The sequence below is a fragment of the Macrobrachium rosenbergii genome, chromosome 46 (genome assembly GCF_040412425.1).
Source record: "Macrobrachium rosenbergii isolate ZJJX-2024 chromosome 46, ASM4041242v1, whole genome shotgun sequence".
In the NCBI taxonomy this organism is placed as follows: domain Eukaryota; kingdom Metazoa; phylum Arthropoda; class Malacostraca; order Decapoda; family Palaemonidae; genus Macrobrachium; species Macrobrachium rosenbergii.
Window position 1 is genome coordinate 11,355,888 of NC_089786.1, and position 23,295 is coordinate 11,379,182.

The following is a 23,295-nucleotide window of genomic DNA, read 5'->3' on the forward strand; positions in this document are numbered from 1 at the left end:
ACTGTGCAATCACGGGACTAGAAATTTGAGGACTTTAAAACCATCATTCGATGTTCAAAGTGACTCAGATAACATGATAGCATCTGTAGCTAGTCTTGCGTTGATCCCATTTGTTGGCTGTATTATGCTTTTTATAGCTTGATGAGTCGTAACTTGTCTTTTAAACATTCTCGTAACACGGGTAGATCATGAAAAACAGTTACAGTAGTCCATTCTATGAATGACGATTTGTCATAAGTTTCCTAGTAAAACGCTCATAATTTTTTTTTTTTTCAATAAAGGCACTATCTGTAAGACGATGTCTAATATAAACTTTACAGCATTACTGGTTTGTACGCTGAAAGACAAAAGTCCAGTCCACGGGTACACAAAATCATGGACTTTATCAGTAATCCAGACTAAATTACTAATGTAAACCTACAGAAAAAAATTAGATCTGCGATGCGTGCATTAATGATTGGAAGGTGCTGAGAGTGGAAAACTTTGAAAACTGGGGCTAACACTTGGGCAGATACTTAGTCATATTTCTCTTAAAGCGAATGAATTGAAGGGTGAGGTCAGAGGTAAGATAGGAGAGGCATTCGATGTTGAAGTATCGAATTCTTCATATGCTGATGAGGTCAGAAGAATCAGAATCTGCAGATAGTAAGCGGATTTGTGAATTTTGAAAATGAGAGGGATAGAGATTATACTACTCGGTAATGGTGACACGTGATTATATATAAAAAAGTGAAGAATCTCTCACTCAGAATTATGACATTTAATGAATTGAGTGAAGAGTCGAAGGAAGAACTCATAAATAGCTTGAATTGCAGAATGTCGGAAATATTACGGCATTGAATTTCAAAAATGCGATTCAGTTGTTAGGGACTTAATTCAATAGAATCACGATAAGATAAAGCTAGAGTGGGTGACCTCTAATGTAAGGATGTAAGCGACAGATATAGCGTCACCGCGTGTCTGTTGTCAAAGGTATAGTCAATTAGGACAGAAAATGTCCTGATAAAAAGATAGTGAATGATTACTGCCGCGGCAAATGTGCAGTGTATCATATAACGGTGGATTGTAGCCCTGCGGGTAAAAATGCACAAGTGCATGAGATTTCGTAAGTCTGACGTGAATCATGGGATGAATGAGAAATGCTGAAAAACACGGGAGGAGATTGTGAAGATTAGAAACAGAACCGGTCATGGATACTGATTATGAGTAATTGCAGATAAAATATGATTTCACAAGTGTTAACTGCATGAAATTGAAGAAAGGCCTGAACGACCAAGCCTCAGCCTCCGAGGTACTATAATTAACGTGTCTCTAGATTATTTTAAGGAGATATGAAAAAACTATATTTAGTGAGTGCTGCACTATCGGAAACAAGTGATGCTTACAGAATGAACTAACATGCATTGCCTTTTGAGGTGTGACCCAGTAGATCGTCATTTTTTGACGGATTAGGGCAGAAAATCGATTGATTGATTTGTTGCTATTAAAACTGGCGCCACAACATCTAGGTTATTGACGCCGACGGGCAGAAACTCGTGAACCTAGCTATTATAGTAATCAGTAAAAAAATAAAAGATAATAATTTCGTTTCTCATTTATATCCTCAGTATCGTTATGGAGATAAAAAAAAATGTGTTATCCATAAATAGCGTGAACTTCGCCCTATGTCTCTGTTGTATATTTGGCAATATACACAAAACAAGATTGGCCCTAACACACTTCCCTAAGGATACAGCTCTTCTCGATATTTCACAAGATGAATATGAGCTTCCGTGCACAGTACTTTTTGTTATACTAACCAGATAATCAGTCTCCATCAGTAATCCCAATGGATGAGGCAAAAATTTACTTCTGTCAGAAAGAAAACCTCGGAGCTATAATTAAAATACGTTAACATGTGCAGTTAAAGATTTCATGGGGAACTACACATTATTAGACTCTGCTTTCTTGACATCAGTGCATTTCCTTTATTCTTCTTTTTTTTACGCATCTGGAGTATTGCTTCTCTTGTTTCAAGAAGACATTTAAAAAATTCATATTTATTGACTACCACACCATCGAAAGCAAGACTAGTGACGTTTGCAGAATAAACTAACATGAATTGTGATTTGAGGTGTGGTCCTGTAGGTCTCATTTATGTCCTCATTTACTATCTTAAATTATAATAAATGTCAACAGCGCGTTGATATCGTTCAGTTTCCACCATTATTACGTTTACTACAAATTTAACAAGTTTGTAACATCCCACGTACGAGTATTTTGTGAATATAAATGTGCTTACGGTAGTATATTTCCATAAAGTTACTTATTATATAGCTACAGCTTGTTTATATCAATATATTTTATTTTATAATCAAATATATTTTTTAAATCATTCTTTCATAATAAACAAAATGCCTTACTTTGCACCAAATCTTTTTCTTCTAAAGCTTATTACTTTTAGAGCAAAATTTCTCAATAATATTGATGATGTTCAATATATGCCGTTACTTAAAAGTGTATCAATACATTTACATATCTAATCAGCTTGTATTTATCAACACGTTTTCCGCTATGATAAAATATAGCTCTTAAATAATTCTTTCATAACAATGATACTGTCTTTTGATTTGCACCAAATAATTTTTCTGTTAAAACTTACGACTCTCAGAGTAAAAATTTCGTATTAATAATGATGGTACTGATTAATTTACAAAACATATACCGTTACCCGAAAAATGCACCAACATTTGAAACATCAGAGGAGATGCGCAGATGTGTAAGAGCAGGAATTAATAAGGAATCTTATCTTAATTCCGAAGTCTCCGCTCGATCTCGAAAGAAGAAGAAAGATCGCAAGAATCTGTTTGGGAGAATTTTTTTCACTGTAATCAACGACGCACCTTTGTTATTTTGTTATTGTGAGTCTTGGGAAAGAGGAGGAAGACAAGTAAATATTAACCACTGATCTAGAAGTTATAATTGGACCGGTAAGTGTGGCGTAAGGGTGTCAAATACTGCTAATAGCCCAACGGAAGTTAGAAATAGCCGAACTTACGGTAACGGTAGTAACCTAGTCGAGACACGGTCAAGTCTTCTGTAGAACAATATAATGTATCATATTAACTAAACGTTGCCAGTTCATACAGCTGTTTTTAATTTATATTGGACGATTTTTCATGGGCGTGGCCTAGGGCACGGTAGCCCAATCCACCTTATGTTTTTACGTTTCATTTTACTAGATTATGGGTATATTTGCCCCGTGAATTTGTGCCCATGTAACGAAGTTGTTTTTACACACCTGATGTTGAGGTATTTCCAAGTAATAGCTCCTTACGGACTGTATGGAACGGTTTGGCGAATACGAGACATTAGGGAGCCATAGGCTATGTTCAAGAAGGGTTTGGCCAAAGAAACCTATTGTAGGCTAAAAGGAACCATACTAACCTAACGTACACTAACCTAACCTAGGCTAGTAGGCCATGTTACTTAGCTGGGCTCTTCCCCCCCCAGACCCCCTGGTGAAGGAAACTCCACTTATTACTGAAAGTTCCCCCATAACACGGAACAACATTTATTCTGTGCAATTTTTCATTTAGAGTCGTTGTTAATGAGTTATGGGCGCGTCCCTTGGTCGTCCAAACTACCCTATTATTTGTTTGTCTAATGCTTACTTCCACAGGTATCGCAACACACTACAATGACTGCTCGTGGTAGAGGTGTTAGATTGTGATCTGAATCATTTTGGATTAACACTATCCGATGTGCCAGTCAGAACTTCCCTATATTGATACATGTTACCAAGCCAACATGGAATTACTTAGAGTTCTTTTATTTTAAATGTTACTTTCACTTCTTAGGGATTGTCAAAAGAGATTAATTTGGAGTATCTTTTTATGTTGTTGTCTTATTAATGTTTATCTTGAATTTGTAAAGTCTATTGAGGAACTGGGTCCTACTTTGGTTTCAAGCTTAATTTCACAGTACAGGGTCACACTATTTATGCATGTTTGAAGGAATTTTATTTTCACTATGCAAGGAATTTGTTCAGACCTGCTATGCTTTTTCATCATTTATTGGTACTGACTGTCCCTGACGTCTAAGATCTATTAAACTTGAATTTATTTTAATTGGTACGTAAAACTAATGAAATTTTTAAGAAATACGAGTAAAAAGTATTTAAATTTGCAAAAGAGTGTGATTAGTAAATAGAAGGAACTTGTTGGATATATGTATTTCACAGATGAAAGGATATGGAAAATTTATCATTGAATTGTTTATAAAAAAAATTAAAAAGCAAATGCTTAACTTTATACTGTACCTGACTTCCTATTTGTTTACAATTGTAAGAAACTTAACCTGTTTGTTTGTTGGAGACTTTTAGGTGCTTATACCATATGTAGCACTTTACTCATTTTTTTAAGAATGTTTGTAAGTAAAACCTCCCCCTCTGCAGCTCAGTTTATCTTGTACTTAGTGCACGCATCCTGTTAATTGCTCTGTTATTGTTGTGGTTGATCCACATTTTGAAATGTGCTATTCCTAAGGCTAGCCTTTTTGTGTGCGAACTTCTTACATTTGAGACTTTATTAAAATGAAGGCTAAATGAGTAAGGTTACTCTTCGATCATTTTCTCAACTCGGTAAAAACAAATGTATGAATTAAATTCTTATCAGTATGGATATCAGTAAAAGTGCAATGTGAGTCATGGACCAAGTATTGCGTTGGTTTGGGCAGTGGCTTGCAAAGTCAACATTAACCCGGGTGCAGTGAACAGTTGTTTGTAGTTTTCTCTTACAACTTTCAGGGGATTTCCCACAAAACTTTGAGTCAGAATGGGATCACTGTTCCATCTGATGCTAGCTAATTCTTGTACCAAAAATCTGGTGTCACAGAATAGGTGCTTTTGTACTAAGGCATAATAAAATGAGTTACAGGTAGTCCCTGGTTAACATCAAGGGTTCCGTTCCTGGACGAGCACAGCTAACCGAAAATTGGCAATAACAGCGCTAATAACCTGCTTAATGGCACTGTTAACTGAATATCTGCTCTGCTAACCGGAGATCGGCACTGTTTTGTGGAGATTGGTGCTGCTAACTGGAGATCAGCTCCCAAAAATCCAGTTAACAGCATCGCTAGACAAGTGCTGTAAAACCAGATCGCTGTTAATCAATGCCGCCAGTAAGCAGGGAATGCCTTATCATGCACTTTATTGAAAACTATGCTTGTTATTGAGAGTATGAGTGAAATTTGATTAATTTTGTACTGGGTTAAAATAGCTGCTAATTTTTTGTGCAAGAAATTGGTACAGTATTTATGCTTTTTCTTGGTTGTGCTAATATCCCCTTGTGCAATGACGACTGAATTGTCTCACTAACTTGAGTATTTACAGAAGATTATTTTGTCTAGGTTCTGTGTGAATATTGTTTATTAACTTTACACATGAAAGTACATTCTGACATTCTGGCTTTTATTTTTTTCAGATAACTGGGCAGACAAACAGCAAGACTTGAGAGGAAAAAAATTGAAAGGTCTTCCATCGCAGTTGTGTATTTGTAAGAATCTTTAAATCTTCTTAAATCATGGGTTACAGTCCTTATCAGATCGTCATGGCTTTTATTGTAGCCTTTCTTGCCTTCTGGTTATACATTCTTCATGCTGAAGACTAGCCTGTTGGTCAGGGGGGTAAGGTGGCAACAGTTAGTCCTTTTCTTTCCTATGTTTTCTCTGATGCTTAATGCTGTGAGCTGAATAGCATTTCACACTATGGTAGTTCATTCACTGCTATTTTTGTTTGGTATGTAACCTTTTTTGTTTGTTTGTTTATATATCACCCGCTGTACTTGTACGATAACACACACCTACAAACCATAGTTTCACAGATGTGTAAACTATTGCTGGTTGTGAGAGAGGAGGGTAATAAATTGAAATTCAGAGCCAGTTAAGTGGTTAACAGTTGGAAACCTACCTGCCTGTAGCTATAGTAAATGAGCTGAGAGGGATAGGGATATCTACAATTTCCTTAAGTCCTCAAGTTCTGTACAGTATTGTAATTTGCTCTTGTGTATAAAATTACTACATTAATAGGTACATTAATGGCTACTATGACATTGATTGCAAGTATTATTAATTGTATATCCATGCTCTTGGGTTCTGCCCAAAAGCAAAAAGATTCTAAATTATCAGCTCTATCTACTCTATTGTGGCTTGCACTTTTGGTTGCAAGACCACTAATGCTGTTACTCTTACACTTTGGCCCGTAGGCTTCATTATGACATATCACTGCTTGCAGCAAACTGCCAAGTTTTGTTGAAAGTTTTACAGATCAATGCTGCTCTTTTATCTGGGTTTGGGACTAGCTTGATTGTAAAAACATTTGATAGCTGTTGATGAATGAATGAATCAAGAAAGTTAGGCTATAAAGCCAAGCATTGGGGCATTTTCAGCCATTCAGCACTTACTACAGTGAAAAGATGAGTGGTTGGACAGCACAGTAAACAGACCTATAAAATGATTGAGATAAAATACAAATTCCTGAAGATGGAACTGGGAGAAAAGCCCACAGTCACAATTGCAGTAAGAAGGAATTGAGAGGTTGGACAGTAATATGGAAGAAAGTAAATAGGAATGTTCATAAATTAAAAGGTCAAATGGGTTATAGCTAGGGGCTGAAGGGATGCTGCAAACACCATTTAGTAATGCCAACAGTTTTCATATGAAGTACACTGACAACACATCCTTATACAAGGGATGCTGTTTATGAGCCTCATTTCAGTCTGAAAAGCCAGTGTCTTTTGCTCTTTCTTCTGATGTAACCACAGGTTTTTCTTGGCTTCTCTTCCCATAATCTTTGTTAGATGTGTGTAGATCATTACAGAGGTCCTTCAGTGACCCCTTTGATGATGGTACAATTCAAGAAACACATGAAACGTTGAATGGGACTGATAGAAATTTGGCAAGCTGTTAAGCTTCACAGCCAGTGGAGAGTTGATGAACAAGATAACCAACAGCAAGTGAGGTCAGCTAGACCATTGGTAAAGATAATTTAACAACTAGGGCAGCTGAATAAGGACAGTAAGAGAATCCTATGAGTGGCAGTAGTTCAAGGAGGGACAGTCACATGAAGGTTTTGTGGTATATTTATCAAATATGCTAGGCTCAAACAAGTGTGAGCAGTTCAAAGATGGTATAAAATTGCCTTAACATAGCCCAGTCATTTTTTCGCGAAGAACATCACAATTTCTTGATTGGATTTGATGTGTTTTAGTTTGTTATTAGATTCATTGGTCCTTAAAGTCTGCCATTTGGCAAAGGTAATGGGTTCACCGACAGGAATGTCTTGGTTTTACTCTATAGAGTTGCATGTAAGTTTTACAACCTTTTATGGTGTTGAAGAAAGTCTGGAATGGTTTATATATTAGTTCATCTTGGGGATTTTTATACCTATACCTTGCATGCTATTTGTTTTGTTGTTTGGTTTTTTTATCATTGATGTTATCTATTGTTTTAATCTAGAGGATTTTCCTTGAATGTGTTTAATTAGCTCTTCTTTAGTTAGTTACCTGATCATATAATTTTCTAGTTTAATCATGAAACATATGTTTATAATTCTAGAAACTTGAACCTATTTTCATGCCTATAAACAAAATCCAAATAGATCAAGCTTCGATCTAGTATAAATTTCATTTACCTTTCTGTTTTATCTTGTCCATCTTTAATTCCCCCTGTATGTTGTTTTTGTTGTTATTACTTAGGTTTATTTCTTAGTGAAGGGCTGAAAAAATGCTCTTGTTCATACCAAGGTCACCAACATTTATGGGATTTTTTTCACATTCCTTGCAATGAAGATTTTCTTATTACAGTATTATATTATGGTATTTTTTCCCTTCCGACCTTGCAGCCCTTCGTAAAGGACAAATGAACCACTGTCAAAGGATAAGTGAACCACTGTCGTAGGTAAAAGTAACACTCTAAATGCCTTTGGGGTTGTCAGTCCATCAGGGTCAGACCCAACATTGGGAGCAGAGCTCAACATAATACTCAGTTTTAACACACTTGAATTTTACTGGTGAGGAGTTATGCTACTCTAAGAACAATCAAAACCTTATTCAAGGTCATGAATGGTTCATAACGAAATGTTAGTCCAGGTAGCCGAAGAACAGAGAGAAAAAAAAGCATATGGGAAAAAAGATGAGAATGCGCACTGTATTGGTCAGAGTAGTAAGAGTCAAACTAAAATAATTGCCCTCTGATGCCCCTCATCCCTCATAAACAGAGGCTAAGAATCTTAGGGGGAGACATGTGAGAAATGTTTAACATTAAGGCTTTCCCAACTTTTCAAAAACCACACTTTCAACAGAGACCAGTTTCCTGTTCCTGGCAAAACATGAAAGCATTTAACTAAAGAGACCATGACTTTCTTCTTTGGAGAATAGCTCCCCAGGCTCAGGAAGCACTTTTGGTACTCTGTCAGTAGTTTTACGCATTTTGTGAATGTAATTTCTTTACTACCAGCAGATAAAGCATGTGCAAGAGTTAAGCTTTATACTGTTAGGAAACACTTGCAGTTTTGACTTTTTTTTTGTATTCTTGCATTTGTATACATTTGTCCTTAGCTTGTGTTTATGGAGATAGTTACCTTATATGAATGAATTTGTTGACCAGGTCTTTGATGTGTGTGTGTGTATGTTTCCTCCATGAGTTGGCCTGTAAAGCCAAGAATCATAATTATTTGCTGTTAGGCATGTAGAATTAAGTACAGTAACTTTAAAACATAGGTTATAGTGACTGTTATTATTTAAACAAACAGTGATTGGCAAGCTGGGTACAGATTCTCTAAGGAAATTTACTAGAATAAATTGATTAAGTTTGTAAACCATATTTTAAAGAATGAGACAATTTTTATTTATGCCAAAAATTAATCCTTTAGACCAGCTTTGTGAGTCATGAAATATATGCCCGTGTACCGTTGAAGCTATTAATTCATCCCTGAATTAGCTTTGTCTAGTCTAGTAGACAGTGAATTCTGTGCAGTAGGTTTATTTTGCTCACTCTAGAAGTACTGCCAGTTACAATGTACAGAATTTGTGTTAAGATCCATTGCTGTATTGTATTTACAATGGTTCCAGAATTAGCAGATTTTAAATATCTAACTTCCTGGTAGTTACATATATATAGCTTTATCCCGCCGATTAAATCATGCGCATACGGCAGAAATTCAAAATTCAAATAATCGCGATAGATGGTCAGGTGGCCATACCTGAGCGCCCTCTACCAGGTAACTAGAACCATTCCCAATTGTCCTCAGAAATTCCCTGCCGTCGTTCTATCAACACGTTGGAAATTCGCTCTACTTTGGTTTGCTTTACTACAATTGGTGAAGTACCCATTACTTGTTTGGTTTTTGTTGATGGCTTTCGCTGATTTTGGATCTTCCCTGGATTTTTCGTTTCTCATTGTTAGCCTATCTGTTCGATTTCTGACTGTTACAATTGTTCTTTGTACTTGCTTTTCAAGATGGCTGACCCTGTTGTTAGAATGTGTGTTAGGGATGCAAGAACCGGCTTTCCAAGGCTGCTCTTGATCCCCACACAGTTTGTAAGAAATGCAGAGATCATGTGTGTGCACTTGATGATAGATGCAAGGAGTGTGAAAGTTTGTCCGAGAAAGAGTGGAGAGAGTATGATCGCTATGTGAGGCGATTGGAAAAGGACAGAATTAGGAGAGCTAGATCTTCCAGTGTCCTTTCAGCTAGGTCTTCTGATAGTCAAGTCCTTTCTAACTTGTCTGATACTAATATTCCTGATCCTAACCCTAAGGCTTTAGTACCCGATCCTCCTGCGGAGTCGGGAGTAAGTAATCCGTCTTTAAAGGATATAATGGCTGCTATTTCGGCCATAGGAGTTTCTGTACAATCCCTTTCTTCGGATAGGGAAGTGATGTGGGGGCAGTGCATAGTTTGCAACAAAAGTTCGGTGACAGTGTTAGTGCAGTGGAGGGAGTGCGTCCGTTCGTGTCTGTCACGCTCCTAGCCTAGACCTCTTCCATGCTCCCCAACCCCTGGGAGAAGGAACGTCGACAGGCTAAGGGAGGTGAGGCGTTGAACAACGAGCGGACGTCCCCTCGGCGATCCTGTTGGCGCATCCCAGGGCGCTCCCCTCGCAGGAAAGGCGAGATGAGGGCGTGTTTGTCTTCCTCGGATGACGCAAGACCCAGACGTGGTTGGCGTCAGTCACAAGAGTCTAGACCTATCAAGAGACGCAGGTCCCCTTCCCGCTCCAACAACCCTCTTGCAGCAAATGGAGCTCTCCAGAGAGATTCCTGTCGGAAGAAGACGGCGTTTCTGCGCCTAAACAGAGGCGTAAGACGCATAGCTCGTCGGAGGAAGAAGACGTATACATGACTTCAGTTCACGCTTCTCCCCCTCCCCCAGAATGGGATGTGTCGCAAGCTGCGTCACCACCTCTTCATCAAAAGATCCCAGCTAGAGTCTCCGAAGTTGTGGAAGCTAGTGCAGTGCCATCTGCAGTTGTTTCCCAGCAGCAAGCGGCACCTCAAGTAAAGTTCTTGTCGGAAGTCCAGCAGTCCCTTTGCGTCTCTTTTGACTCTTACAAGTCGCAAGGACTAAGAGAAGAAACACACAAGAAGGAATCTAAGGACGTCAACAGACCCAAGAAGAGGTAAGGCAAGAATCAGAACAACAAGACGCTAACAACCAGCAAGAGGCGCAAACTCGCGGCAAGTTGCAGCGCTCATAGACGCTTCCCGCAACAAGCCGCACGAGTGACGGGAGGAACAAGGATCGCGGCTCCCTCGCAGCAAGTTGGACGCATGCGTGGCCGCAAGCAACACGATTCACACGTTTCCCCCTCTCGTTCGACATCGGAAATAGCGGATCCTTTGGAAGAGATCTCGGAAGAGGAAACTCAAGAAACTCTTCATGCCGCTGATCTGAAAAGACTTCTTACTCTTTTGGCGGACTTATTTCCTAATGATTTTCATCAGGCCGTACCTCGAGTCCTCCCTCCCAATATTTGATGGGTAGACCCCCAGAAGTCTTCCTCATTCAAAAAGACAGTGTTGGCCAAATCAGTGAAGAGCCTTTTTCGACACTGAATGATTGGATTTTTGAAGAAGAAGGAACAAGGAAAGACAACTTTTTCCTTTCCCCGACAAGATTGGCTTCTAGATCCAGCGTGTGGTGCGAGACTGGGAAGCTCTCGGTTTGGGAGTTCCTGCCTCCTCCCAAGGGACTTCTCCAGACTCGTTGACTCTTCACGGAGAACAGCCATGACTAAAGCCAAGGTTCTGTGGTCCACTTCGAGTTGGATCATTTGCTGAAAGGCGTCTTCAGAACTATTGAAGTCTTCAGCTTGATGGACTGGACTCTTGCAGCTCTTGCAGAGGTGTCAGATCAGAAGAATGACAACGCCAAATGCACCTTATTGCCTGTCTCGATAAAGCTGTGAGGGACGGGTCGGTCGAACTTTCTGCCCTTTTCACAGCAGGTGTTATCAAGAAACGAGCTATGTTGTGTTCGTTCGTGTCGTCTGGAGTGACTTTAGCTCAGAAATCTGAACTGTTGTATGCTCCTTATCTAAACAGCTCTTCCCTTCAGAGCTGGTTAAGGACTTATCAGCAGCCCTTGCGCAACAATCAACGCAAGATCTGATCACAAGGACTGCTAGGAAAGTTCTTCCGGCAAACTTTTTAGCCAGGAAGGACAAGGAAGCTCCTCTGCGCAGTCAGCCCTTTCGTGGGAGAGCCCTTTCGAGAGGAAGTCAGAGAATGGCTGCTGGAGGACAACTTCGTAAGAACCCCAAGCAGCAACCCAAATCCAAGAAATGATCACAACAACCTCCAGACACAAGTGGGAGCCAGGTTATCCCACTTTTGGCAAGAGTGGAGCCAAAGGGGAGCGGACGTATGGACAGTCGAGTTTTGAAGGAAGGATACAAGATTCCTTCCTAAGGAAGCCCCTCTTTCACAAGAACCGTTGGAGTTGACAGCTACTTACTCGGGAGCAAAGCAGCAGCTCTTCAAGAACAGGTGACCCAGATGCTATCAAAAGCAGCAATAGAAGAGGTAAAGGACCTCTCGTCAGAGGGTTTTTACAACAGACTTTTTCTGGTACCCAAGAGCTCGGGGTTGGAGACCAGTTCTGGACGTAAGTCCACTGAACAAATCGTAAGCAAAGTCAAGTTTGCCATGGAGACATCTCGTCAGTCCTAGCAGGCACCAAACAGGAAGACTGGATGGTTTCAATAGACCTACAGGACGCGTATTTTCACGTACCAATTCACCCGAACTACAGAAAATATCTGAGGTTTGTGCATCTCGGGACAACCTATCAGTTCAGAGCACTTTGTTTTGGACTAAGCACGGCTCCTTACGTTTTCTCTCGAGTGGCATCGAACGTAGCTCACTGGTTACATCTAAAAAGGGATACGGTTTCGATGTACCTGGACGATTGGCTAATCAGAGCCAGATCGCAAGCAAAGTGTCTGGAGGATCTGCAAGTTACAATGAATTTGACGCAACAATTAGGTCTGGTAGTAAATCTAGCCAAATCGCAGCTAACGCCTTCACAGGACATCATCTACCTGGGGATGAGGATTCAGTCAGTGGTTTTTCGGGCTTTTCCAGCCCGAAACGCATTCTAGATTGCTTAGAAAGGTGAAGCTCTTTCTAGGGAGATGGACCTGTTCGGCGAGGGAGTGGATGAGTCTGCTGGGGACCCTCTCCTCGATCGAACAATTCGTCTCCCTGGGAAGACTACATCTACGTCCACTTCAGTTCCATCTGTCAAGCTATTGGAAAAGAGGCCAAGATCTGGAGACGTGGATTCCGATCCTCTGGGAATCAAAAACATTTGAGTTGGTGGAACGACCCCAAAAAACTTCAAGTGATTCTCGAACTTCAACAAAAGAACCCCGACCTAGTGTTGTATTCAGACGCATCGGACATGGGATGGGGTGCAACGCTGGGGAAGGGCGAGATCTCAGGTCTATGGGAAAACCATCAGAAGAAATGGCATATAAATGTCAAGGAACTGGTGGCCATTCATCTTGCACTAGTCCACTTTCAGGAGAAGGTCCAGAACAAGATTGTACAGGTCAACGCAGACAACACCACAGCGTTGGCCTACATCAGGAAACAGGGTGGCACTGCGTTCGTTTTCCCTTTACGAGGCAGCCAAAGATCTCCTGCTGTGGGCAGAAACGAACAACTTAACTCTGATCACCGCTTCATAGAGGAGAGAAGAACGTCAGAGCGGATCTTCTCAGCAGAGGAAGACAGGTTCTCACGACAGAATGGACCTTACATCACGATGTGTGCAACAGGCTTTGGAATCTGTGGGGAGAACCGTCAATAGACCTCTTTGCGACACAGAGAACGAAGAGGTTACCAGTCTACTGCTCTCCAGTCCCAGACCAGGAAGCAGTGGCGGTGGACGCCTTCCTCATGAATTGGGAGGGACTAGACATGTGCGCTTTTCCTCCATTCAAGATCCTAGACAGAGTCATGAAGAAGTTCAGAGAGTCGAGCGACGCCCGCATGACCCTGATAGCTCCATTTTGGCCCATGAGACCATGGATCACGGAGGTGATGGAGTGGCTAGTAGACACCCCAGATCGTTACCTTGTCGGAACGATCTACTCAGACAGCCACATATAGAGAGATACCATCAAAATCTCCTCGCTCTCAACCTAACTGCCTTTCGACTATCGAAAAACTGGCAAGAGCGAAGGGTTTTTCAAGGAAGCTGCAAGAGCCATCGCGAGAGCGAGGAGAACGTCCACACTCAAGGTGTACCAATCAAAGTGGGACGTTTTCAGGAATGGTGCAGGAAAAACAACATTTCCTCTTCCAGTACCTCTCTAACTCAACTGGCAGATTTTCTTCTGCATTTGAAAACCCAAGAAACCTAGCAGTATCTACCATCAAGGGATACCGCAGCATGCTTGCTTCCGTCTTCCGTCACAGAAATATTGACGTGTCGGGAGACAAGGACCTCACGGATCTCATAAGGTCCTTTGAGACAGTTAAGAGGAAGGACAACCCGACCCCCTCTTGGAACTTGGACGTAGTCTTAAAATTTTTAACCTCGAATAGGTTTGAACCTCTCGACAAGGCTTCATGGAAGGATCTCACTAAGAAGACCCTTTTCCTGGTCGCTTTGGCTACAGCCAAGAGGGTAGGAGAACTACAAGCCTTTAGCAAGAAAGTAGGCTTCAATGGGGAAAATGCAGTATGCTCACTTCAACTTGGTTTTCTCGCTAAAAACGAGAACCCTTCTCAACCATGGCCCAGATCTTTTTCCATACCAGGGCTGTCTCATTTAGTAGGACAGGAAAAAGAGAGGCCTTTGTCCAGTTAGGGCCCTAAAATTTTATCTACAAAGGACCAGAAACATGAGAGGTCAGACAGATCACCTCTGGTGCTCAGTGAAGAAACCTTCGTTACCCTTATCAAAGAATGCACTGGCGTTCTTTATCAAGGACTTAATAAGGGAAGCTCACCAAGAATGTGACGAGAAAAGCTTTCCAATCCTCAAAGTCAAAGCGCACGAGGTAAGAGCGGTGGCAACTTCGATGGCTTATAGACACAACAGGTCTATGAAATCGATTTTGGAAGCGACTTTTTTGGCGAAGCAAATCTATCTTCGCAGATTGTTACCTGAAAGAAGTACAGACCCAATATGAGGATTGCTGTTCCCTGGGTCCGTCACGTTGCCTCCGGCGCCACGTAGTTGGAGAGGGTACTACTGCCTCTACCCTATAACCTTTTTTTTTTGTATTATACCCTTGCCTTTTTCTTGATTTGAACTCACAGGTTGTCTGTGAAGGTTGTTGCAACCTTCCACAGTCTGGGGTTGCAAGTCTAAGTTAGGTTTTATGGAGTGTGTTATTTAGTGATTTTAGTGGGTCAGGTGGTCAGCTCTTTGTCCATGGCTATGCCAGGATAGCAAGGGTGGTGGTCTAGTCATGTTAAGGTCGAGGACCGTGTGACAGCCCCATAGAGACTTTCTACAGCCCCCTGGATGGGTCGCTGGGTCTCTCAAGGAATGCAGGCGAATGAGGCAGGATAATTATGAAGCCAGCTTCCTTATCAGGTAAGAACCAGAGTATGTTTACAGCTAATTTTTAGTGTTTAGTAATTATACGAATTCCCAACGGTGTTTTGGTTCTCTAACCCACCACCAATGGTGTCAATCAGCTATATATATGTAACTACCAGGGGAAGTTAGATATTTAAAAATGGTATTTTCATTATAAAATAAGTTTTTAAATATACTTACCTGGTAGTTACATATATAAAAGGTCCCTCCCTCCTCCCCTCTGAGAACAGGGGCATGGAATTTCTGAGGACAATTGGGAATGGTTCTAGTTACCTGGTAGAGGGCGCTCAGGTATGGCCACCTGACCATCTATCGGCGATTGCCGCGAATTTTGAATTTCTGCCGTGTGTATGACGAATCGGCGGGATAAAGCTATATATGTAACTACCAGGTAAGTATATTTAAAAACTTATTTTATAATGAAAATACCATATTTATGATGAAACCTTTGAAGAATTATCTGCTCTAACAGGATTATAAAATAGAATCACTAGTTTGATGTATAAATTTAAAATAATTTCTATACGGTATGAATGGAACTAAATTGAACATCCTTGTGGCTTTCAGGTGTGTATCCTTAGGGGATGAGAGATTCAACCATGGCAATGGACAATTCTGTTGTTAATGCCAAGGAGACATTCCAAATACTCATGGAAATTTCCAAATTGTTAAATACAGGTATGATTAGTTTGTTCTGGGTTCTTAACATTTAGTTTTTACTCATTGATCTGATTAAAATAGTTAATAATGATTACTAATAATTTCTAATAATTTAAGAGAAAATTATCTCAGTCCTTTGAGTAGTTGCACCAAACTCTTGTCACATTTCATGTATTAACCTGCCATCACAAATAGGCACTGCTAAGTGCCCTTGATAATTGAAATCATGAATGTGAAGTTCTTTCACTGATTATCAGTGTAAGTACTTGGCTCCTCACACCTGAACTCTGTTTAACCCTTAAACGCCTATTGGACGTATCGTACGTCGACCAAAATTGTCTGTTGGGTGCCGAGTGGACGTACCGTACGTCGACTACAAAAAATTTCAACCTTCGGTCAACTTTGACTCAACTGAAATGGTCGAAAAACGCAATTGTAAGCTAAAACGCTTACATTCTAGTAATATTCAATCATGTACCTTCATTTTGCAACAAATTGGAAGTCTCTAGCACAATATTTCGATTTATGGTGAATTTTTGAAAAAACTTTTTCTTACGCACGGGCGTAACTCAGCCGAAAATTTCATAAATTCTTTTCGTCATTTTGTCGTAATTTTTGCACTGTTCTATATTAGCCGTTACATAAAGTTTTATATATAAAAAATGTGCGCAATTTCATGTACAATGCAGCAAAATACAACCCTTGGTTGTAGCTTTTATCAGTTTGGAAATATTTTCATATAAACCCACGATAACTGCCAAAATTTCAACCTTCGGTCAACTTTGACTCGACAGAAATGGTAAAAAATGCAATTTTAAGCTAAAACTCTTACGATCTAGTAATATTCAATCATTTACCTTCATTTTGCAACCGATTGGAAGTCTCTAGCACAATATTTCGATTTATGGTGAATTTTTGAAAAACTTTTTCCTTACGTCCGTGCCAGAAATTCTTTAATCACGTTGTCATAATGTTTGCACTGTTTTATATTAGTCGTTACATAAAGTTTTTATATGGAAATGTGCGCAATTTCATGTAGAATACAACAGAAAATAACTCATGGTTGTAGCTTTTATCAGTTTTGAAATATTTTCATATAAATCACGATAACTGCAAAATTTCAACCTTCGGTCAACTTTAACTCGACCGAAATGGTAAAAAACGCAATTATAAGCTAAAACTCTTACATTCTAGTAATATTCAATCATGTACCTTCATTTTGCAACAAACTGGAAGTCTCTAGCACAATATTTCGATTTATGGTGAATTTCTGAAAAAAAATATTTTTCCTTACGTCTGGCGCTGCAACTCGGCCGAGCATCTCAGAAATTCTTTTAGTCATGTTGTCGTAATGTTTGCATCATTTTACATTAGTCGTTACATAAACTTTTATATATGAAAATGTGCGCAATTTCATGTAGAATACAACAGAAAATAGCTCATGGTTGTAGCTTTATCAGTTTTGAAATATTTTCACATAAATCACGATAACTGCCAAAATTTCAACCTTCGGTCAACTTTAACTCGACCGAAATGGTAAAACGCAATTGTAAGCTAAAACTCTTACATTCTGGTAATATTCAATCGTTTAACTTCATTTTGCAATAAATTGGAAGTCTCTAGCACAATATTTCGATTTATGGTGAATTTAAAAAAAAAAACATTTTCCTTACGTCTGCGCGGTAACTCAGCCGAACATCTCAGAAATTCTTTCGTCTCATTGTTGTAATATTTGCACTGCTTTATATTAGTCGTTACATAAAATTTTATATATGAAAGTGTGCGCAATTTCATGTACAATACAACAAAAAATAACTCATGGTTGTAGCTTTTATCAGTTTTGAAATATTTCCATATAAATCACGATAAATAGCAAAAATTCGACTTTCGGTCAACTTTAACTCAACCGAAATGGTCGAAAACTGCAATTGTAAGCTAAAACACTTACAGTCTAGTAATATTCAATCAATTAGCTTCATTTTTCAACAGATGGGAAGTCTCTAGCACAATATTTCGATTTATGGTGAATTTTTGAAAAAAACATTTTTTTATGTCTGCGCGTTACCAATTCATGGATAATTTTGTGATAATATTTTCTCTGTGTTGCTTTGATCGTTTTAAAATTTGTTATATACCAAAATCATCACAATTTAGTGTACAATACAACTAAAAAAAATTAACTCATTAGCTTTAACCGTTTTGCTTACAGCGCAATTTGTATACAATTATATACAAGTTTTTTTTTTTTGTCATATATTCCAATATTTATATATGATAATGATATTTTTTCATTTCTGATGGTTGCATACTAAACTTCAGGCAATGACAAAAAAATGAGCCAAAATGAACTCTTAATCTAAAAAACTAAGCGTGCTGTGATTTTTTTAAAAAACTTTTTTTCCGCTTCGGCGCTAACTCACCGAATGCCGCTGGCATACGGGAGACGTTTTTGTAAATAGGGCTTCAGCGTTAAAGGGTTAACAAGAAAATTAGCATGTACCATAAAATGACATGCGAGAAGTTGATGTTGGTGGACAGGCATTGTCAGTTTTCAGTGCCTGTTGCCCACACCATCTGTGACAGCAACAACAAGGTGATAATCTTTCTATATTCTGTGTGGATGTAATGTTTTTATAATTTTCTTCATAAGCAGTTACATCAGGTGTTGTTTTCTGCATCCATTATATTCCTCTTAATTTTGTCGAAAATATACAAATGGTGTTTGGTCATAGAGGGTTCATAAGAGATAATATATGCTCTGTTTCTGAACTTTGTATGGTTGGTATGTATTGTGTGTGGAAATATAATGCATAAGCAGTAAGGGGTTACTAATACAGTGTACCTTGTGCTATAATCTGTAAGCAATGTTACAGATTCTTAGATGTGTTCTGTTGAGCTTCAGCTGGGCAGCTTTCTGTCTTACTCATTTATCTGTTCCTTTGACTTCTTCACACTTGGTTGTCCAACTTTTACTCATCCCTCATAACTTTGGCAGCTTAAGTAAATGGAGGGTACTTGTATGCATTGTGAAGGTTTCTGTAGAGCCTCGAATCCCTAAGAATTCAAAAGCTGACAGATGTTGGGATATAATAAAAAGAGCTTGCAAAGGATGGAAAGTTATAATCATTCACAAACAGGAATGTTGCCTTGGTTAGAACAGCTAGAAGATAAACACTTAGAGAGAACAGATGCTTCATTACGCATGCTGAGGAAGACTACTATCAGTTTGGGAGTGACATTGGAGCATATATTAAATCACATCTTTATCCAAGTTTTTTTTTTATACTTGTCAGTCTGATTGGAAGTTAGGAAGCTTTCTGTTTCCTTTGTTCACCTGCTTTCTGTACATGAGTTGAAAAATGGCCTTACTAGATTGTTTCCTGAGCTCCGGTAAAAGTTTTGCTACTTTGAAAGTGGTGGTTTTGTGACAGGTGGTAATGGAAAGTGAGAAAGAGGAGACTGGCAAAGAATTAAGAATGCAAAAAGAATAGGGGGGAAAGAGTAGCTCATTAGTAGTAGATTTGAATGTGAATGTAATATTTTGCCATGCTAATTTTAAAATGAGTATTCACCATACTGACTTTATGGTAGATAAGGCTATTTCATGACATTAAAAAGAAGTTTGGCCATATTGACAAAATATTCATCTTAAGTGTTGATGGTTGATTTTTTAGCCAGAAACTGAGCCCACAGCAGCAAGATTGGCGATACATGACTGACGTGGTCAAAGCAACTGTTCACTGTGCATGTTAGCATGAACTTTTGTACCACTGATCATTCTTCACAGTTCTAGCCCTCTCCCAAAGAACAGTTTCTGTTTTTAGCATACATAAAACTGTGATGTTGCAGCTTTCTATGTTTCTGGCTTGAGGAGTTAAATATTGATACTATAGGTCAGCTCTGAGGAAAAGGTTTTGAAATATTTTTATTAAAGTGACCTGCACATTATATCTTTGATCTCTACTCATAATGGAAAGTTTTTAACAAGTCTGGAACCATATACTGTACAGTATTCCAATTCATATAGCAGGGTAGGGTAATAGTGTAATATTCTTGGTACCAGTGTCTTATCTTTTTCAGTTTCCTGTAAAGGAAAACTATTGAGGTGACTGTGTCTGTTCATCCGCACTTTTCTGTCTGCCCTCTGGTCTTGAAATCTACTGAGGTTTGGGGGCTGTAGATTGTTATGCTGATCATTCACCCTCCAATCATCAGACATAACAAATTGTAGATCTCTAGCCTCACTAATTTTTATTTTATATAAGGTTAAATTTAGCCATAATTGTATTTCTGGCACAGCTATAGGTACCAACAACACAGGCCACCACTGGACCATGGCTAAGTTTCTTGGGCCATGGCAGAAAGTTTCATACAGCATTATACGCTGTACAGAAAACCCGATTTTGCCGAAGAAACTTTGGTGCATTTTTTTTTACTTGTTGTGTCATTCAAATTGATCTAGAGTCAGATTTATATTAACAGTTATTTGTGATTTGCAGGATTGGACGAGACAACGCTGGCACTCTGTGTGCGTTTGTGTGAGAGTGGGGCAAACCCGGAAGCCTTGGCCAAAGTGATTATGGAACTCCAGAGGGTCAAGAAAGAGGAAACGGGACACACCAACGGTCACAGAAGTCAATAGCCGTTGGACTCGAGCATTATTTTGTTGCAAATGGTCATGTTTTTGTACCTGAGGAACTTGAGTGATTGCTTTGAAAAGTTTTTTTTTTTTTTTTATTTTGTATTCTTAATTTGTGGTGCCATACCACTTTCTCATCGGGTAGATTTTTAGATATTTTAATGAGCTGAGTTACCAGGTTTTTCTATGTTTTACATTTGATTTGATTCTCGGTGTGCTGCGTATAGCTTGAATGCAGTTTGATTTAATTTATAATAAGAAGGGGGCAATGACAGGGAAAATGAAAGATTTTATGAATCACCAATTTTGATATTGTCATTTTTTTATTTGCAGTTTTGCTCTTTGATATAATGTAGCTACTTAGAGCTTTCAGCTTAGCTCTTCTCAATGATTTCAGTTTTACTCGTTGTGCATATGCAGGCTTCAACCTATTGCGCTGTATTAAATATCCCATTTTCATACACAGCATTGTTATCTTGTTACAGGAAATTTTTACTCTAAAGGTATACAGTAGAAAATTGGATAGTTGATGAGGCATGTCTATAGTCTGGGGAAAATGAATAAATTGGCCACAGATTTTTTAATTTACCCTTTAATATACCTAATACTTTTGTGCCTTGAGCCACAAGAAATTCTTAAGTGTTATTTATAGTCCAAAAATAACATAAATGTAGATTTTCACCTGTGTACACAGAATTATGTGATAGTATCCTTTTATGTTTGTAACACACATGCTGTTCCTAATCCCCAAGATGAAATTAGCATAGGCAAGAATTATGGCAAATTTTGTTACCATATTTGGAAATGCTGTTCAGCACTTTAGGGGCATATACTTTTTTTTATGCCTCTGGAGTAAAAAAAAAAAATGTTTTATTTAACCTGGAATATTTCTGCTTTGGAGTAAGCCATAGCTTTATATTAAAACCAGAATAAAGTTTCTTGAAAAAGCTCTTGCATCATTGTTGGGAGTGAAAATCAATAACACGAGACTAAACTTAAATTGGTTACCAAAAGAACTGCTTAGAAATCTTTTGGTAATAGCACAGGCCAAAGCTGGTTTTGCTTCTATTGTATAAACATTGTCACTTATATAAATGTTAACTATTTTAAGCTGTATTATATGTAAGACTAATGTGCTCTGAGGGTTTCAGTCACCTAGATTTTTCTTTTTATGATTAATTGAATGAGATTGAGTCATGTTAATAGATGCTTATATGACAGCCCAAATATGTCTCAAGCAATATAGGTGAAAGTTGAGCAAGAATAACAAGAGTGAAATGTTGGGCGATTAGGTGGGAAGAGAACAAAGGGAATGGATGAACAGTTAAAAGATAGAAAGCAGTGGAACTGGTGGTTAAAGAAATGCTGCAGAGAACCTTACAATTGCCAATAGTCTGCTCCCTGGGCATATTGTAAGCTGTAGCCCCAAATTTCGTTGTCATTTATTGACAGGAAAATTGAAGTGGGATGATAAAATATGTACCTGAAAATTAAAGTGGGATGATAAAATATGTACCTATCTGGATAGTGTAGTTTGAAAAGAGTGAAAAGCCACTGTAGGATTGTTGGTGACTTTTGACTTTACTGAGTAAAACACATCCTTTAATTTTTATTGGATGTGTCAAAAACTAGGACCAGCGAATCTGGTAGTCAGGACTTGAAACATCACAATCATCCTAGAAATTTGCTGCTGCCTAAGCTGTGGTTTGATTCATTGTCACCCAAACAGTGATAAGCTCCCCTAAACAGTTACAAAGCTCATAGGAGCCCCATGCATAAAATGTGGTTTTAGGATCCCCAAATTATCTGAGGATCTTTCAAGATGACCATTCCAGTAATTAATTTTTTAAGAATCCATATTTTGGTACAGAACTACAAGGCTGCTGTAGCAAACTAGGTAAACACAATAAAGGACTTTACATATAAATTTTTTTTTAAGTAAGATTAAATCTCAGAATTTCTTCCATGACCATACAATGACCCATTCAGTGGAGGACCTCATCTGTTGGGAGATAAACTGCCAAATTTAAGTAAACTAAACCAACCAGGATTCCCCAGGTAAGGGTGACTGAAAGGGAATCGGCCCAGCACATAACCTTGTGGTCGTCAAAAGGTGTAACATTTCGGTGGACCCATACCACTTTAACTTTTGTGTAAATCATTGCTTGAATACAACCCTAGGAGGGTGGCAGGCCAATGTGGGATGCCTATGAAAAGGTCTGAGGCAACTTGAGTAGAGGGTTCTTTACTGTAAAGTAGGATTGTTTAGTACTGCAGCTCTCAAATAGGTGTTAAGCTCCATCAAAGGGTAAATACAGTACTATCCAAAATCTAATGTTTGACATGCACCTTGAGGGACAGCTGATGAGTGTTCAAGAGAATGTGAAACCATTAGAAGTTAAATGGTATAATCTTAGTGGATCTTGTGAGAAAATGGAGGTTCACAGTGTTTAAAATTAATGTGTACTGACCTTGGACAAATTGCAAAATGACTGAACATTCAACTGAAAAGCTTTCATGTTGTGTCCTGCCTGATGCATCAGTTCTCATTTGTGTTATGACAACTGAAATGCATTTCTTTTGAAAATAATCCATAATCTAGGAAAAATGTAAATTCCCTCTAAGGGAATCAAGAATCAGAAAAATTACTTATTTTTATAACCATGCCATTGCAATCAATCTGTACCTCTGTACTTTTAAGTGCACCTCATGTGGTGCACTATAGGCATTATTTAAGTTTCTTCGAAGAGTCCCTTTGGCTCCTAGCTCCAACCCCTGTCATTCCTTTAACTGTATCTGTGTTCATATTCTCTTTTCTTCCATCCTACTTTCCACCCTCTCCTAACAATCGATTCATAGTGTAACTGCAAGTTTTCCTCCTATACACCTTCAATCC

General features: G+C 38.8%; 1 protein-coding gene across 4 annotated transcripts; it reads left to right on the top strand.

The window, feature by feature from the left end:
• Positions 1-2,804: 2,804 nt before the first annotated feature.
• LOC136830210 (mitotic-spindle organizing protein 1-like) lies at positions 2,805-21,541 on the top strand. Of its 4 annotated transcripts, none has more exons than XM_067089505.1 (4): positions 2,805-2,969; positions 5,463-5,534; positions 15,668-15,778; positions 20,260-21,541. In XM_067089505.1, the coding sequence occupies exons 3-4, from the start codon at positions 15,685-15,687 to the stop codon at positions 20,400-20,402; spliced, it is 237 nt and encodes a 78-aa protein (XP_066945606.1). In that variant the 5' UTR covers positions 2,805-2,969; positions 5,463-5,534; positions 15,668-15,684; the 3' UTR covers positions 20,403-21,541. The 4 variants fall into 4 exon arrangements, with proteins under 4 accessions (XP_066945606.1, XP_066945609.1, XP_066945607.1 ...); XM_067089506.1 differs by lacking the exon at positions 2,805-2,969 and adding an exon at positions 4,939-5,160; XM_067089508.1 differs by lacking the exon at positions 5,463-5,534 and having other exon boundaries at positions 2,811-2,969.
• The last annotated feature ends 1,754 nt before the right edge of the window (positions 21,542-23,295 follow it).

Coding starts and splice junctions, on each gene's coding strand:
- LOC136830210 (XM_067089505.1), top strand. CDS start 15,685: ATGAGAGATTCAACCATGGCAATGGACAATTCTGTTGTTAATGCCAAG. Junction 15,779..20,259: donor TTCCAAATTGTTAAATACAG/GTATGATTAGTT, acceptor TGTGATTTGCAG/GATTGGACGAGACAACGCTG.